Source organism: Salvelinus alpinus, chromosome 3, assembly GCF_045679555.1.
Source record: "Salvelinus alpinus chromosome 3, SLU_Salpinus.1, whole genome shotgun sequence".
In the NCBI taxonomy this organism is placed as follows: Eukaryota; Metazoa; Chordata; class Actinopteri; order Salmoniformes; family Salmonidae; genus Salvelinus; species Salvelinus alpinus.
In genome coordinates this window covers 109,520,670-109,540,059 of record NC_092088.1, presented here as the reverse complement: position 1 = coordinate 109,540,059, position 19,390 = coordinate 109,520,670, and the positions used below count along the sequence as shown (strand labels likewise).

Sequence of the window (19,390 nt, the reverse complement as noted above, 5' to 3'; positions counted from 1 at the left end):
GGAAACAATAGAGAACCACAAACACACACCCTTGTCTTGGCGATCTACTCAGGGAAATAAAATACCTTTACCTTTTAAGCAATACTAGTAAAGTAGACATCTAAGAAAATACGAAGTTGACGAGTACCTAGGGGCATTTGACTAAGTTGGTCACCATGGCACTGAAAAGAATACAGAAGGTAAGATGGTTAGCTAGCATTGTGGCTAGCTGTGCCAGGGTGGCTAGCTAACTAACGTTAGCCTCACCGAACCGAACGTCATCTTTCGGAAGTTATTGTTTGTTAATGTTACGCTAGCTAGATAATTGGTTCATTTCAAAACGAATCCTAACCATGTAGCTAGCTATCTAGTTAGACTGCACACATACGAGGAGGCTGGTTAACAATTAATTAACACGGCCCACAATCTTAATGTTTAGAATGACATGATATCATGGTATGGCACCACGTCTGAACTAGATTGTAATTTTCTTTGTCAGCCATTCAACCCCTCTCCAGGACTATTAATGCTAAATACTCTTATTTAGGTGCCGCACCTGTTCATGTTGTAATGATAACTAGTCTAATTTGACTTGCGGTTGTAGCTAAGGCAGGGCATTATGAAGTAGGCCTATCATTATTACAGTCAAATATATCGACGAATAAAGTTATGACTAGGGACATGTTTAAGAAACCCAGCTTTTTCGTGGATTTAAAATGTATCTGACCTAGTCCTCAAGGACAACTTTCAGTTTCATGTGTAACCCTTAGCACTACTTGTCTGACTTGTTTTGTCCCCTAGGAGCTTCATGACCTGCAGAGGGATCCGCCAGCACAGTGCTCTGCTGGACCCGTGGGAGAGGACTGTAAGTTTAGGACTCTGAGGGTAATGTAGTCTATATCCGGTGAAGGGGAGATGGACTAGGGCTGGTTGTATAGGCCCTACCTAGAGGGACTAGGGCTGGTTGTATAGGCCCTACCTAGAGGGACTAGGGCTGGTTGTATAGGCCCTACCTAGAGGGACTATGGCTGGTGGTATAGGCCCTACCTAGAGGGGCTGGTTGTATAGGCCCTACCTAGAGGGGCTGGTTGTATAGGCCCTACCTAGAGGGGCTGGTTGTATAGGCCCTACCTAGAGGGGCTGGTTGTATAGGCCCTACCTAGAGGGGCTGGTTGTATAGGCCCTACCTAGTGAAGTGATGCTCTATAGGCCTAATACATGTTCTCTTTCTATATTCCAGTGTTCCATTGGCAAGCAACAATAATGGGGCCAGTGAGTATGACTTCAAAAGAATGTGTGTGGTTTAATGATTGCAACATGGGTCATCTGAACAATAGGTATGAATGGGTATTGAAATAATTTTATTGTACATTTTCATCATTTATAACAATGTATATCTGTTCCTGTTATTCCTAGGGTGATAGTCCATACCAAAGTGGGGTCTTCTTTCTCACAATCCACTTCCCCACCGACTATCCCTTCAAGCCACCAAAGGTAAGAATTGATTTGTTATGGAGGTCATTACATCATTAAACTGTTGCTAAAGAATGGTCCTCGTGGATAAATTGAACATAAACGCATGTCCATCTTTCTACAGGTAGCATTCACAACAAAGATCTATCATCCAAACATCAACAGTAACGGGAGCATTTGCTTGGACATCTTGCGATCCCAGTGGTCTCCAGCATTAACTGTATCAAAAGGTGAGAGAACTGGGTTGGTACTTTACTACACATGCTGCCACAATGTAGCTGGCTAACTGGTAGAAATGACACGCCTGGTTCCATGTTAAAACATTGTTCCATCCATTTCCTTCCAACACTTGTAGAATGTTCCATTACAACCCTCCTATAACTTTAACCTGATCATTAAATCACAACATTACAACCCTCCTATAACTTTAACCTGATCATTAAATCACAACATTACAACCCTCCTATAACTTTAACCTGATCATTAAATCACAATGTTACAACCCTCCTATAACCTGATCATTAAATCACAATGTTACAACCCTCCTATAACTGTAACCTGATCATTAGATCACAATATTACAACCCTCCTATAACTTTAACCTGATCATTAAATCACAATATTACAACCCTCCTATAACCTGATCATTAAATCATAATGTTACAACCCTCCTATAACCTGATCATTAAATCACAATGTTACAACCCTCCTATAACTTTAACCTGATCATTAAATCACAATGTTACAACCCTCCTATAACTGTAACCTGATCATTAAATCACAATATTACAACCCTCCTATAACCTGATCATTAAATCACAATATTACAACCCTCCTATAACCTGATCATTAAATCACAACATTACAACCCTCCTATAACTGTAACCTGATCATTAAATCACAATATTACAACCCTCCTATAACCTGATCATTAAATCACAATGTTACAATCCTCCTATAACTTTAACCTGATCATTAGATCACAATATTACAACCCTCCTATAACTTTAACCTGATCATTAAATCATAATGTTACAACCCTCCTATAACCTGATCATTAAATCATAATGTTACAACCCTCCTATAACCTGATCATTAAATCACAATATTACAACCCTCCTATAACCTGATCATTAAATCACAATATTACAACCCTCCTATAACCTGATCATTAAATCACAATATTACAACCCTCCTATAACCTGATCATTAAATCACAATATTACAACCCTCCTATAACCTGATCATTAAATCACAATATTACATCCCTCCTATAACCTGATCATTAAATCACAATATTACAACCCTCCTATAACCTGATCATTAAATCACAATATTACAACCCTCCTATAACTTTAACCTGATCATTAAATCACAACATTACAACCCTCCTATAACTGTAACCTGATCATTAAATCACAACATTACAACCCTCCTATAACCTGATCATTAAATCACAATATTACAACCCTCCTATAACCTGATCATTAAATCACAATGTTACAACCCTCCTATAACTGTAACCTGATCATTAAATCACAACATTACAACCCTCCTATAACCTGATCATTAAATCACAACATTACAACCCTCCTATAACCTGATCATTAAATCGCAATGTTACAACCCTCCTATAACCTGATCATTAAATCACAATATTACAACCCTCCTATAACCTGATCATTAAATCACAATATTACAACCCTCCTATAACCTGATCATTAAATCACAATGTTACAACCCTCCTATAACTGTAACCTGATCATTAAATCACAACATTACAACCCTCCTATAACCTGATCATTAAATCACAACATTACAACCCTCCTATAACCTGATCATTAAATCGCAATGTTACAACCCTCCTATAACCTGATCATTAAATCACAATATTACAACCCTCCTATAACTGTAACCTGATCATTAAATCACAACATTACAACCCTCCTATAACTGTAACCTGATCATTAAATCACAACATTACAACCCTCCTATAACCTGATCATTAAATCACAATATTACAACCCTCCTATAACCTGATCATTAAATCACAATGTTACAACCCTCCTATAACTGTAACCTGATCATTAAATCACAACATTACAACCCTCCTATAACCTGATCATTAAATCACAACATTACAACCCTCCTATAACCTGATCATTAAATCGCAATGTTACAACCCTCCTATAACCTGATCATTAAATCACAATATTACAACCCTCCTATAACCTGATCATTAAATCACAATATTACAACCCTCCTATAACCTGATCATTAAATCACAATGTTACAACCCTCCTATAACTGTAACCTGATCATTAAATCACAACATTACAACCCTCCTATAACCTGATCATTAAATCACAACATTACAACCCTCCTATAACCTGATCATTAAATCGCAATGTTACAACCCTCCTATAACCTGATCATTAAATCACAATATTACAACCCTCCTATAACCTGATCATTAAATCACAATATTACATCCCTCCTATAACCTGATCATTAAATCACAATATTACAACCCTCCTATAACCTGATCATTAAATCACAATATTACAACCCTCCTATAACTTTAACCTGATCATTAAATCACAATGTTACAACCCTCCTATAACCTGATCATTAAATCACAATATTACAACCCTCCTATAACTGTAACCTGATCATTAAATCACAACATTACAACCCTCCTATAACTGTAACCTGATCATTAAATCACAACATTACAACCCTCCTATAACCTGATCATTAAATCACAATATTACAACCCTCCTATAACCTGATCATTAAATCACAATGTTACAACCCTCCTATAACTGTAACCTGATCATTAAATCACAACGTTACAACCCTCCTATAACCTGATCATTAAATCACAACATTACAACCCTCCTATAACCTGATCATTAAATCGCAATGTTACAACCCTCCTATAACCTGATCATTAAATCACAATATTACAACCCTCCTATAACCTGATCATTAAATCACAATATTACAACCCTCCTATAACTGTAACCTGATCATTAAATCACAATATTACAACCCTCCTATAACCTGATCATTAAATCACAACATTACAACCCTCCTATAACTTTAACCTGATCATTAAATCACAATATTACAACCCTCCTATAACTGTAACCTGATAATTAAATCACAATATTACAACCCTCCTATAACCTGATCATAAAATCACAATGTTACAACCCTCCTATAACTTTAACCTGATCATTAAATCACAACGTTACAACCCTCCTATAACTTTAACCTGATCATTAAATCACAACATTACAACCCTCCTAAAACTTTAACCTGATCATTAAATCACAACATTACAACCCTCCTATAACTTTAACCTGATCATTAAATCACAACATTACAACCCTCCTATAACTTTAACCTGATCATTAAATCACAATGTTACAATCCTCCTATAACCTGATCATTAAATCACAATGTTACAACCCTCCTATAACCTGATCATTAAATCACAACATTACAACCCTCCTATAACTGTAACCTGATCATTAAATCATAATATTACAACCCTCCTATAACCTGATCATTAAATCACAACATTACAACCCTCCTATAACTTTAACCTGATCATTAAATCACAATGTTACAATCCTCCTGTAACCTGATCATTAAATCACAATGTTACAACCCTCCTATAACCTGATCATTAAATCATAATATTACAACCCTCCTATAACCTGATCATTAAATCACAATATTACAACCCTCCTATAACTGTAACCTGATCATTAAATCACAATATTACAACCCTCCTATAACCTGATCATTAAATCACAACATTACAACCCTCCTATAACTGTAACCTGATCATTAAATCACAATATTACAACCCTCCTATGACTGTAACCTGATCATTAAATCACAATATTACAACCCTCCTATAACCTGATCATTAAATCACAATATTACAACCCTCCTATAACCTGATCATTAAATCACAATGTTACAACCCTCCTATAACCTGATCATTAAATCACAACATTACAACCCTCCTATAACTGTAACCTGATCATTAAATCACAATGTTACAACCCTCCTATAACCTGATCATTAAATCACAATATTACAACCCTCCTATAACCTGATCATTAAATCACAATATTACAACCCTCCTATAACCTGATCATTAAATCACAATATTACAACCCTCCTATAACCTGATCATTAAATCACAATATTACAACCCTCCTATAACCTGATCATTAAATCACAATATTACAACCCTCCTTTAACCTGATCATTAAATCACAATATTACAACCCTCCTATAACCTGATCATTAAATCACAATGTTACAACCCTCCTATAACTTTAACCGGATCATTAAATCACAATGTTACAACCCTCCTATAACCTGATCATTAAATCACAACATTACAACCCTCCTATAACCTGATCATTAAATCACAACATTACAACCCACCTATAACCTGATCATTAAATCACAATGTTACAACCCTCCTATAACCTGATCATTAAATCACAACGTTACAACCCTCCTATAACCTGATCATTAAATCACAATGTTACAACCCTCCTATAACTGTAACCTGATCATTAAATCACAACATTACAACCCTCCTTTAACCTGATCATTAAATCACAACATTACAACCCTCCTATAACTTTAACCTGATCATTAAATCACAATTTTACAACCTCCTATAACTTTAACCTGATCATTAAATCACAATGTTACAATCCTCCTATAACCTGATCATTAAATCACAATATTACAACCCTCCTATAACTTTAACCTGATCATTAAATCACAATATTACAACCCTCCTATAACTGTAACCTGATCATTAAATCACAATGTTACAACCCTCCTATAACTTTAACCTGATCATTAAATCACAATGTTACAACCCTCCTATAACTTTAACCTGATCATTAAATCACAATATTACAACCCTCCTATAACCTGATCATTAAATCACAATATTACAACCCTCCTATAACTTTAACCTGATCATTAAATCACAATATTACAACCCTCCTATAACTTTAACCTGATCATTAAATCACAATATTACAACCCTCCTATAACTGTAACCTGATCATTGAATCACAATGTTACAACCCTCCTATAACTTTAACCTGATCATTAAATCACAATGTTACAACCCTCATATAACCTGATCATTAAATCACAATGTTACAACCCTCCTATAACTTTAACCGGATCATTAAATCACAATGTTACAACCCTCCTATAACCTGATCATTAAATCACAACATTACAACCCTCCTATAACCTGATCATTAAATCACAACATTACAACCCTCCTATAACTTTAACCTGATCATTAAATCACAATATTACAACCCTCCTATAACTTTAACCTGATCATTAAATCACAATATTACAACCCTCCTATAACTTTAACCTGATCATTAAATCACAATATTACAACCCTCCTATAACTTTAACCTGATCATTAAATCACAATATTACAACCCTCCTATAACTTTAACCTGATCATTGAATCACAATGTTACAACCCTCCTATAACTTTAACCTGATCATTAAATCACAATGTTACAACCCTCATATAACCTGATCATTAAATCACAATGTTACAACCCTCCTATAACTTTAACCGGATCATTAAATCACAATGTTACAACCCTCCTATAACCTGATCATTAAATCACAACATTACAACCCACCTATAACCTGATCATTAAATCACAATGTTACAACCCTCCTATAACCTGATCATTAAATCACAACATTACAACCCTCCTATAACCTGATCATTAAATCACAACATTACAACCCTCCTATAACTTTAACCTGATCATTAAATCACAATATTACAACCCTCCTATAACTTTAACCTGATCATTAAATCACAATGTTACAATCCTCCTATAACCTGATCATTAAATCACAATATTACAACCCTCCTATAACTTTAACCTGATCATTAAATCACAATATTACAACCCTCCTATAACTGTAACCTGATCATTGAATCACAATGTTACAACCCTCCTATAACTTTAACCTGATCATTAAATCACAATGTTACAACCCTCCTATAACTGTAACCTGATCATTAGATCACAATATTACAACCCTCCTATAACTTTAACCTGATCATTAAATCACAATATTACAACCCTCCTATAACCTGATCATTAAATCATAATGTTACAACCCTCCTATAACCTGATCATTAAATCACAATATTACAACCCTCCTATAACCTGATCATTAAATCACAACATTACAACCCTCCTATAACTTTAACCTGATCATTAAATCACAATGTTACAACCCTCCTATAACTTTAACCTGATCATTAAATCCGAATGAACAATCTCACTGATTGTGAATAGAATGTGAAATACCGATGACCATCTAAGACTTCATCACCTGTTGCTTCATCTGTTTTCCAGTTCTGTTGTCCATATGTTCGTTGCTTTGTGACCCGAACCCAGACGACCCCCTAGTTCCAGACATAGCACAGATCTACAAACTAGACAAAGAGAAGTGAGTATATTGTTACTGTGTAAAGTGTTAGGCCTTTTTCCTCCAATGAGCTGCTGGAACCAAATTCTTAGAATAATGGAGGACTTATTTAGATCGTTGCAGTATGTTTGAACATTCTATAGCAGATCAACAGAGATGACACTTCAACTTTGTTTCATATTATTTCTGTCTTTGTTATTGTGAGATAACCCTATTTATTTTGTTTCCAGATACAACAGACTAGCAAGAGATTGGACCCAGAAGTATGCAATGTAAAGTCCCTCCTGAAGATGTTTTTTAAAGTCACAAAACACTGTACATTCTGGTAATAGAAAGTAAACTTAGGTGATATGGAACACATTGTACTGTCAACATTTATCATGTGAACCCATGAACTCTAGATGATTCTGTGTTTACAGGGGGTATACACTGCACATATGTACATTAAGGGTGATATAGGGTGACAAATATGGGGGACAACAACTGTACATTGTTGTTGTCCCTACTTCCTGGTTTTGGGAACTTTTGTTTCTCGTCTCATGAATGGAAGAGGAAGTTATTAGAATACTGTAGCCTGCTGTTCCAGTCATCAGAATACAGTAGCCTGCTGTTCCAGTCATCAGAATACTGTAGCCTGCTGTTCCAGTCATCAGAATACTGTAGCCTGCTGTTCCAGTCATCAGAATACTGTAGCCTGCTGTTCCAGTCATCAGAATACTGTAGCCTGCTGTTCCAGTCATCAGAATACTGTAGCCTGCTGTTCTAGTCATCAGAATACTGTAGCCTGCTGTTCTAGTCATCAGAATACTGTAGCCTGCTGTTCCAGTCATCAGAATACAACGCAAGAGTACAACATACGCATGGCTCTGATGACTGTCACCCATAAAGAGGGAAATTGATGAATCAAACCAATTTTACCGTTTTTTTTAATTGTATCAAACTCTTCTGGACCTACTTTAGTTGTTTTAGCATTAAGTCAGAACTTGTATCATTAAAACATTGAAATACATTCTCTGCAAATAACAGTGATTTAGGGTCTTCAATTATGGCTTATGCTGTTTAACACTTTTGTATAATTAAAGAATGGTACACTTTTTATTAATGTTCATGTGTTCTAATTCACTGCTGTTGAAAGCATGGAAAATTGTCCTGAGGTAAGCATGAGTTAGTTTTATTATGTTAAATATTCCACTGGTTTAAAGGCTCAACGTGTTCAGTGGAGTGAATGATGCTCACAGTGAGTTGAGGGGTAACTGCTGACTCCTGAAAGACACTGCCAGGGAAACGAGTGCAGGCCACTGGATGGAGATTCAGATGGTTACTCTTCTGATCAAAGTGTGATGAGTATGGCCCTGTTACTGGGTATGGCCAAGGGGCATCAGGCTGTTTTACAGAAAGTGTGATGGGTATGGCCCTGTTACTGGGTATGGCCAAGGGGCATCAGGCTGTCTTACAGAAAGTGTGATGGGGGCATGTCTGCCCTGTTACTGGGTATGGCCCTGTTACTGGGTATGACCCTGTTACTGGGTATGGCCATGGGGCATCAGGCTGTCTTACAGAAAGTGTGATGGGTATGGCCAAGGGGCATCAGGCTGTCTTACTCCAGTTGCTGATTGTTTACACCGCTATCCATAAAAGACAGTACTGTGCAGCCGTCTTCATCGACCTGGCCAATGCTTTCGACTCTGTCAATCACCGTGTTCTTATCGGCAGACTCAACAGCCTTGGTTTCTCTAATGACTGCCTCGTCTGGTTCACTAACTACTTCTCAGATAGAGTTCAGTGTGTCAAATTGGAGGGCCTATTGTCCGGACCTCAGGCAGTCTCTATGGGGTGCCACAGGGTTCAATTCTCGGGCTGACTTTTCTCTGTATATATCAATGATGTCGCTCTTGCTGCTGGTGATTCTCTGATCCACCTCTACGCAGACGACACCATTCTGTATACATCTGGCCCTTCTTTGGACACTGTGTTAACAAACCTCCAAACGAGCTTTTGACTCAAATTAAGCATCTCCAATCCAAAGTTAAATCTAGAATCGGCTTCCTATTTCGCAACAAAGCCTCCTTCACTCATGCTGCCAAACATACCATCGTAAAACTGACTATCCTACCGATCCTTGACTTCGGCGATGTCATTTACAAAATAACCTCCAACACTCTACTCAGCAGATTGGATGCAGTTTATCACAGTGCCATCCGTTTTGTCACCAAAGCCCCATATACTACCCACCACTGCGATCTTCATGCTCTCGTTGGCTGGTCCTCGCTACATATTCATCGCCAAACCCACTGGCTCCAGGTCATCTATAAGTCTTTGCTAGGTATAGCTCCACCTTATCTCAGCCCACTGGTCACCATAGCAACACCCACCCATAGCACGCACTCCAGCAGATATATTTCACTAGTCATCCCCAAAGCCAGCACCTCCTTTGGCCGCGTTTCCTTCCAGTTCTCTGCTGCCAATGACTGGAACGAATAGCAAAAATCACTGAAGTTGGAGACATATCTCCCTCACTAACTTTAAGCGTCAGCTGTCAGAGCAGCTTACCGATCACTGCAGCTGTACACAGCCCATCTGTAAATGGCCCATCCAACCAACTACCTCATCCCCATATTTGTTTTTCTGCTCTTTTGCACACCAGTATTTCTACTTGCACATCCTCTTCTGAACATGTATCGCTCCAGTGTAAATTGCTAAATTGTAATTACTTCGCCACTATGACCTATTTATTGCCTTACCTCCTTACTTCATTTGCACACACTGTATACAGATTTGTCTATTGTGTTATTGACTGTACATTTGTTTATCTCATGTAACTCTGTGTTGTTGTTTTTGTCGCACTGCTTTGCTTTATCTTGGCCAGGTCGCAGTTGCAAATGAGAACTTGTTCTCCACTGACCTACCTGGTTAAATAAAGGTGAAATAAAGTAAATAAAATTAATTGTTTGTACAATTTGTTAAAGTTGATATTGCCTTTCTATTTTCATCCCCCAAAATGATCATAATTTGGGAAGCTCTGATTGGACTTCTGGCAACGCCTACTCAGAAGAACTAATGCAATGAAACGCGCAATTAGCATTTGTATAAATGAAACCCATGGGTCAAGAACACGGCAATTTATTGGAGTAATTCAAAAGTCACTTGATTATTTATTGGTCACATTTATTTTTCAATTGGTTGACGTTCCCATTTCTCGTGAATGTGCTGCAGTGAATCTTAAACTACGTAAACACTGCCATGACCTTATCCCACAATGCAGCGGGATGGTGAAGGCGCGTTATCCGTGCATGGCAGGGGCAAACGGACATTATTGAATTAGGTAGCTAATAAACAACCAGAAACTTGTGAGCCAGTCAGTCCGGGACAGTGCCATTGTTGTGTCTTTCATAGCTCTATTCTGACCGTCTAGTGCATTCAACCAGACATGGCGCCGTTCGGTCTTATGTTTTCTGGTGTTACCCTTTTGAAAAAGTCATTCAGTCTCTTCTCCAACGCATCCAGTCTTACAAGGTAACACAAGGAGCAACACTTCCCGTTGTCCAGATAGATAGTTTTAGCTGTGTTAGGTAGGTAGTTAGTAAGCCACCCTGTACAATTTCTCATTGGTATTTTAGATTTTTGGACATTCATAAAGCCAACTCTGCAAAATAATTGCTTTATTTCCAGCTATCACGCCAGTATTTAATTAGAGCCAAGTTAGTTAGCTAGCTAGGGTTAGCTAACGTTAGCTTGGCTGGCACTGACCGGTGTCCAAGGACATGTTTTATTTTGTAAAATGTTTTTAACCTTTAAAAATTGGCAAGTCATTTAAGAACAAATTATTATTATTTACAATGACTGTAAAAGGCCTCCTGTTTGGACGGGGGCTGGTGCCTGCTGGACGGTTAATTTATCACGGTACTCCACTTTGTTTACCTTTGTGTGTAGTGAACCGACCCTCTCTGCCCATTCATCGCATGTTGTTGTCTTAGCTGATTAGCTGTTGTCTCACCCGTTGTTGTCTTATTAACTAGCTCTCCCAATCAACACCTGTGATTGCTTTATGACTAGCTTTATGTCTCTATCAAATGTCAATATGCCTTGTATACTGTTGATTAGGATAATTATCATTGTTTTAGTTTACTGCCGAGTCCCTAGTCCCACTGTACATGCCTTAGATACCTCCTTTGTCCCATCTCCCACACATGCGGTGACCTCACCCAGTATAACCAACGTGTCCAGAGACGCAACCTCTCTTATCATCACTCAGTGCCTGGGCTTACCTCCACTGTACCTGCACCCCACCATACCCGTCTGCACATTATGCCCTTAATCTATTCTACCACACCCAGAATTCTGCTCCTTTTATTCTCTGTCCCCAACGCACTAGACGACCAGTTTTGCTAGCCTTTAGCCGTACCCTCATCCTACTCCTCCTCGGTGATGTGGAGGCTAACCCAGGCCCTGTTGACTTCTGTAACAGTAAAAGCCTTGGTTTCATGCATGTTTACATCAGAAGCCTCCTCCCTAAGTTTGTTTTACTCACTGCTTTAGCACACTCCGCCAACCCTGATGTCCTTGCCGTGTCTGAATCCTGGCTTAGGAAATTCACCAAAAATTCTGAGATTTCCATACCCAACTACAACATTTTCCGTCAAGATAGAACTGCCAAAGGGGGAGGAGTTGCAATCTACTGCAGAGATAGCCTGCAAAGTTCTGGCATACTTTCCAGGTCTATACCCAAACAGTTCGAGCTTCTAATTTAAAAATGAATCTCTCCAGAAATAAGTCTCTTACTGTTGCCGCCAGTTATAGACCCCCCTCAGCTCCCAGCTGTGCCCTGGACACCATATGTGAATTGATTGCCCCCCATCTATCTTCAGAGTTCGTTCTGTTAGGTGACCTAAACTGGGATATGCTTAACACCTCAGCAGTCCTTCAATCTAAGCTAGATGCCCTCAATCTCACACAAATTATCAAGGAAACCACCAGGTACAACCCTAAATCCGTAAACATGGGCACCCTCATAGATATTATCCTGACTAACTTGCCCTCCAAATACACCTCTGCTGTTTTCAATCAGGATCTCAGCGATCACTGCCTCATTGCCTGTATCCGCTATGGGTCCGCGGTCAAACGACCACCCCTCATCACTGTCAAATGCTCCGCTCCCTAAAACGCTCCCTTCAGCGAGCAGGCCTTTCTAATCGACCTGGCCCAGGTGTCCTGGAAGGATATTGACCTCATCCCGTCAGTCGAGGATGCTTGGTCGTTCTTTAAAAGTAATTTCCTCACCATCTTAAATAAGCCTGCCCCTTTCAAAAAATGTAGAACTAAGAACTGATATAGCCCCTGGTTCACTCCAGACCTGACTGCCATTGACCAGCACAAAAACATCCTGTGACGGACTGCAATAGCATCGAATAGTCCCCGCAATATGCAACTGTTCAGGGAAGTCAGGAACCAATACACACAGTCAGTCAGGAAAGCAAAGGCTAGCTTTTTCAAACAGAAATTTGCATCCTGTAGCTCTAACTCCAAAAAGTTTTGGGACACTGTAAAGTCCATGGAGAACAAGAGCACCTCCTCCCAGCTGCACACTGCACTGAGGCTAGGTAACACGGTCACCACCGATAAATCCATGATAATCGAACATTTCAATAAGCATTTCTCTACGGCTGGCCATGCTTTCATCCTGGCTACCCCAACCCCGGCCAACAGCTCCGCACCCCTCGCAGCTACTTGCCCGAGCCTCCCCAGCTTCTCCTTCACCCAAATCCAGATCGCAGATGTTCTGAAAAAGCTGCAAAACCTTGACCCGTACAAATCAGCTGGGCTAGACAATATTGTAGGGTTAATGTGTTGTAGGGATAATGTATTGTGGTGTGTTGTAGGGACAATGTATTGTTGTGTGTTGTAGGGACAATGTATTGGGGTGTGTAGTAGGGATAATGTATTGTGGGGTGTGTAGTAGGGATAATGTGTAGTAGGGATAATGTATTGTGGGGTGTGTAGTAGGGATAATGTATTGTGGGGTGTGTAGTAGGGATAATGTATTGTGGGGTGTGTAGTAGGGATAATGTATTGGGGGGTGTGTAGTAGGGATAATGTATTGTGGGGTGTGTAGTAGGGATAATGTATTGTGGGGTGTGTAGTAGGGATAATGTATTGTGGGGTGTGTAGTAGGGATAATGTATTGTGGGGTGTGTAGTAGGGATAATGTATTGGGGTGTGAAGTAGGGGTAATGTGGGGTGTGTAATAGGGATAATGTATTGTGGGGTGTGTATTAGGGATAATGTACTGTGGGGTGTGTAATAGGGATAATGTATTGTGGGGTGTGTAGTAGGGATAATGTACTGTGGTGTGTGTAGTAGGGATAATGTATTGTGGTGTGTGTGTTGTAGGGATAATGTATTGTGGTGTGTGTGTTGTAGGGATAATGTATTGTGGTGTGTGTGTTGTAGGGATAATGTGTCGTAGGGATAATGTATTGTGGTGTGTTGTAGGCTCGTCAATGTGATCCCAGCTGTAAAGAAGTTGACCACCAGTGCAGGCGCTCCCCCTAAGAGGCCCCTGAACGGATACATGAGATTTGTGAAACAGCAACAACCTCTCGTTGTCAGGGAGTATCCAGGTGACTGGTGTTAAAATGTATCTCTACAGCTTCACTCATTCCTTTATCTTCACACATCACTGAGTTAATGTTGATGTGCGTTTCAGATGTCAAAACTATCGATGTGATAAGGAAGATTGCACAGCAGTGGAGAACTCTGACAGCAGACCAGAAACAGGTAGGTTGTGTCTTGATTCAGTAGGGACAGCAGGGCCCTCCCCCCCCCAGACCCTGACACTTTGTACAGCAGAGCCCCCCCCCCCCCAGACCCTGACACCTTGGACAGCAGGGCCCCCCCCCCCCACAGACCCTGACACCTTGGACAGCAGGGCCCTCCCCCCAGACCCTGACACTTTGGACAGCAGGGCCCCCCCAGACCCTGACACTTTGGACAGCAAGCTCCCCCCCTAGACCCTGACACTTTGGACAGCAGGGCCCCCCCCCCAGACCCTGACACTTTGGACAGCAGGGCCCCCCCCAGACCCTGACACCTTGGACAGCAGGGCCCCCCCCCCCCCCAGACCCTGACACCTTGGACAGCAAGGCCCCCCCTAGACCCTGACACCTTGGACAGCAAGGCCCCCCCCCTAGACCCTGACACCTTGGACAGCAAGGCCCCCCCCCTAGACCCTGACACCTTGGACAGCAAGGCCCCCCCCCCCTAGACCCTGACACCTTGGACAGCAGGGCCCCCCCCCCCCCTAGACCCTGACACCTTGGACAGCAGGCCCCCCCCCCCTAGACCCTGAAACCTTGGACAGCAGGGCCCCCCCCCCAGATCCTGACACTTTGGACAGCAGGGCCCCCCCCCAAGATCCTGACACTTTGGACAGCAAGGCCCCCCCCAGATCCTGACACCTTGGACAGCAAGGCCCCCCCCAGACCCTGACACCTTGGACAGCAAGGCCCCCCCCAGACCCTGACACCTTGGACAGCAGACCCTGACACCTTGGACAGCAGCCCCCCACCCCCCTAGACCCTGACACCTTGGACAGCAGGGCCCCCCCCCCTAGACCCTGAAACCTTGGACAGCAGGGCCCCCCCTCCAGATCCTGACACTTTGGACAGCAAGGCCCCCCCCTAGACCCTGACACCTTGGACAGCAGCCCCCCCCCCCCAGACCCTGACACCTTGGACAGCAGCCCCCCCCCCCCCCAGACCCTGACACCTTGGACAGCAGCCCCCCCCCCCCCCCAAGACCCTGACACCTTGGACAGCAGGGCAGGACAGATATCTTCTGTCTCCTTGTGTGACGGAGAAGACATTTGACACTTCTGTAGTCCATGTTTGCACCTTCCGTCAGACTACACAGACTGTCATGCGTCTACTTCCTCCCAACATGGATCTACTTGCCAGTGTATTTAAATACCTGAACATCGGCTGTTTGACTTCTACCTGAAAAGACATATCAATGGTGTTGTACTTGTGTGGTTAATTAGCTGAATACATGTTGACTTTCCCCCACAGCCTTTTCAACAGGCGTCAGTGGTTGCCAGGGAACAGTTTAAGGTGGACATGCAGAGGTTCCAGTCCCAGCTCACACCTGCAGAGGCTGCTGCTCTGAAACAGGAGAGGAGACTGAGGCTGGCCAAGAGGAAAGCCAACAGGAGGAAGAGGGTGCGTGTAGCTCATTGATCTTCATAGTGATGTGCTGTGGGCCGTGGACACTATTTGGCGTGACAGGCCCCTCCTAGTGAATGTAATGGCATACTACTAAGGCCTTGTGATAGTGTTAGTAGTGGTGTGTTCTGATGTTGTGCCACTGAAATGTTCCTGGTGACTCATCTGACTTGACCACCATCTTCCTCTTTTAGGAGTTGAACAGTCTGGGCAAACCCAAACGTACCCGGTCGTCCTTTAACATCTTCATGGCAGAACACTTTGAGGAGGCCAGAGGGACGACCACGCAGGTTAGTACCGAGGAGTCCAGAGGGACGACCACGCAGGTTAGTACCGAGGAGTCCAGAGGGTTAGTACCGAGGAGTCCAGAGGGACGACCGCGCGGGTTAGTACCGAGGAGTCCAGCGGGACGACCGCGCGGGTTAGTACCGAGGAGTCCAGAGGGACGACCGCGCGGGTTAGTACCGAGGAGTCCAGCGGGACGACCGCGCGGGTTAGTACCGAGGAGTCCAGCGGGACGACCGCGCGGGTTAGTACCGAGGAGTCCAGCGGGACGACCGCGGGTTAGTACCGAGGAGTCCAGAGGGACGACCGCGCGGGTTAGTACCGAGGAGTCCAGAGGGACGACCGCGCGGGTTAGTACCGAGGAGTCCAGGGGGACGACCGCGCGGGTTAGTACCGAGGAGTCCAGAGGGACGACCGCGGGTTAGTACCGAGGAGTCCAGAGGGACGACCGCGCGGGTTAGTACCGAGGAGTCCAGAGGGACGACCGCGCGGGTTAGTACCGAGGAGTCCAGCGGGACGACCGCGCGGGTTAGTACCGAGGAGTCCAGCGGGACGACCGCGCGGGTTAGTACCGAGGAGTCCAGAGGGACGACCGCGCGGGTTAGTACCGAGGAGTCCAGAGGGACGACCGCGCGGGTTAGTACCGAGGAGTCCAGAGGGACGACCGCGCGGGTTAGTACCGAGGAGTCCAGAGGGACGACCGCGCGGGTTAGTACCGAGGAGTCCAGCGGGACGACCGCGCGGGTTAGTACCGAGGAGTCCAGCGGGACGACCGCGCGGGTTAGTACCGAGGAGTCCAGCGGGACGACCGCGCGGGTTAGTACCGAGGAGTCCAGAGGGACGACCGCGCGGGTTAGTACCGAGGAGTCCAGAGGGATGACCGCGCGGGTTAGTACCGAGGAGTCCAGCGGGACAGTACCGAGGAGTCCAGCGGGACGACCGCGCGGGTTAGGACCGAGGAGTCCAGGTTAGTACCGAGGAGTCCAGAGGGACGACCGCGCGGGTTAGTACCGAGGAGTCCAGCGGGACGACCGCGCGGGTTAGTACCGAGGAGTCCAGCGGGACGACCGCGCGGGTTAGGACCGAGGAGTCCAGCGGGACGACCGCGCGGGTTAGTACCGAGGAGTCCAGAGGGATGACCGCGCGGGTTAGGACCGAGGAGTCCAGAGGGATGACCGCGCGGGTTAGTACCGAGGAGTCCAGCGGGACAGTACCGAGGAGTCCAGCGGGACGACCGAGGAGTCCAGGTTAGTACCGAGGAGTCCAGAGGGAGGACCGCGCGGGTTAGTACCGAGGAGTCCAGAGGGACGACCGCGCGGGTTAGGACCGAGGAGTCCAGCGGGACAGTACCGAGGAGTCCAGCGGGACGACCGCGCGGGTTAGGACCGAGGAGTCCAGGTTAGTACCGAGGAGTCCAGAGGGACGACCGCGCGGGTTAGTACCGAGGAGTCCAGAGGGACGACCGCGCGGGTTAGTACCGAGGAGTCCAGAGGGATGACCGCGCGGGTTAGTACCGAGGAGTCCAGAGGGATGACCGCGCGGGTTAGGACCGAGGAGTCCAGCGGGACGACCGCGCGGGTCAGTACCGAGGAGTCCAGCGGGACGACCGCGCGGGTTAGTACCGAGGAGTCCAGCTGGACAGTACCGAGGAGTCCAGCGGGACGACCGCGCGGGACAGTACCGAGGAGTCCAGCGGGATGACCGCGCGGGTTAGGACCGAGGAGTCCAGCGGGACGACCGCGCGGGTTAGTACCGAGGAGTCCAGCGGGACGACCGCGCGGGTTAGTACCGAGGAGTCCAGCGGGACAGTACCGAGGAGTCCAGAGGGACGACCGCGCGGGTTAGTACCGAGGAGTCCAGAGGGACGACCGCGCGGGTTAGTACCGAGGAGTCCAGCGGGACGACCGCGCGGGTTAGTACCGAGGAGTCCAGCGGGACGACCGCGCGGGTTAGTACCGAGGAGTCCAGCGGGACGACCGCGCGGGTTAGTACCGAGGAGTCCAGCGGGACGACCGCGCTGGACAGTACCGAGGAGTCCAGCGGGACGACCGCGCGGGTTAGGACCGAGGAGTCCAGCGGGACGACCGCGCGGGTTAGGACCGAGGAGTCCAGCGGGACGACCGCGCGGGTTAGTACCGAGGAGTCCAGCGGGACGACCGCGCGGGTTAGTACCGAGGAGTCCAGAGGGACGACCGCGCGGGATAGTACCGAGGAGTCCAGCGGGACGACCGCGCGGGTTAGTACCGAGGAGTCCAGCGGGACAGTACCGAGGAGTCCAGCGGGACGACCGCGCGGGTTAGGACCGAGGAGTCCAGCGGGACGACCGCGCGGGTTAGTACCGAGGAGTCCAGAGGGACGACCGCGCGGGTTAGTACCGAGGAGTCCAGAGGGACGACCGCGCGGGTTAATACCGAGGAGTCCAGAGGGACGACCGCGCGGGTTAGTACCGAGGAGTCCAGAGGGACGACCGCGCGGGTTAGTACCGAGGAGTCCAGAGGGACGACCGCGCGGGTTAGTACCGAGTGGAGTCCAGAGGGACGACCGCGCGGGTTAGTACCGAGGAGTCCAGCGGGACAGTACCGAGGAGTCCAGAGGGACGACCGCGCGGGTTAGTACCGAGGAGTCCAGAGGGACGACCGCGCGGGTTAGTACCGAGGAGTCCAGCGGGACGACCGCGCGGGTTAGGACCGAGGAGTCCAGCGGGACGACCGCGCGGGTTAGGACCGAGGAGTCCAGGTTAGTACCGAGGAGTCCAGAGGGACGACCGCGCGGGTTAGGACCGAGGAGTCCAGCGGGACGACCGCGCGGGTTAGGACCGAGGAGTCCAGCGGGACGACCGCGCGGGTTAGGACCGAGGAGTCCAGGTTAGTACCGAGGAGTCCAGCGGGACGACCGCTCGGGTT

The 19,390-nt window shown here is 45.2% G+C and overlaps 2 protein-coding genes across 5 annotated transcripts in view; both read left to right on the top strand.

Annotated features, from left to right (window-relative positions):
* Window positions 1–9,082, top strand: ube2d1b (ubiquitin-conjugating enzyme E2D 1b). The gene is made up of 7 exons (XM_071394833.1): window positions 1–179; window positions 781–844; window positions 1,220–1,251; window positions 1,396–1,473; window positions 1,577–1,682; window positions 7,914–8,007; window positions 8,217–9,082. The coding sequence occupies exons 1-7, from the start codon at window positions 156–158 to the stop codon at window positions 8,260–8,262; spliced, it is 444 nt and encodes a 147-aa protein (XP_071250934.1). The 5' UTR covers window positions 1–155; the 3' UTR covers window positions 8,263–9,082.
* Window positions 9,083–11,212: 2,130 nt separating this feature from the next.
* Window positions 11,213–19,390, top strand: part of tfam (transcription factor A, mitochondrial) — a 28,024-nt gene continuing 19,846 nt past the window's right edge. The window contains exons 1-5 of one of the 4 annotated variants that reach the window (XM_071394831.1): window positions 11,213–11,499; window positions 14,476–14,603; window positions 14,690–14,760; window positions 16,050–16,199; window positions 16,397–16,492. In XM_071394831.1, coding sequence (XP_071250932.1) covers window positions 11,414–11,499; window positions 14,476–14,603; window positions 14,690–14,760; window positions 16,050–16,199; window positions 16,397–16,492 — 531 coding nt within the window. In that variant the 5' untranslated portion in view covers window positions 11,213–11,413. Of the gene's footprint in view, window positions 11,500–14,475; window positions 14,604–14,689; window positions 14,761–16,049; window positions 16,200–16,396; window positions 16,529–19,390 lie in introns of all 4 variants that reach the window. The other 3 variants (XM_071394832.1, XM_071394828.1, XM_071394830.1) reach the window with 3 other exon arrangements.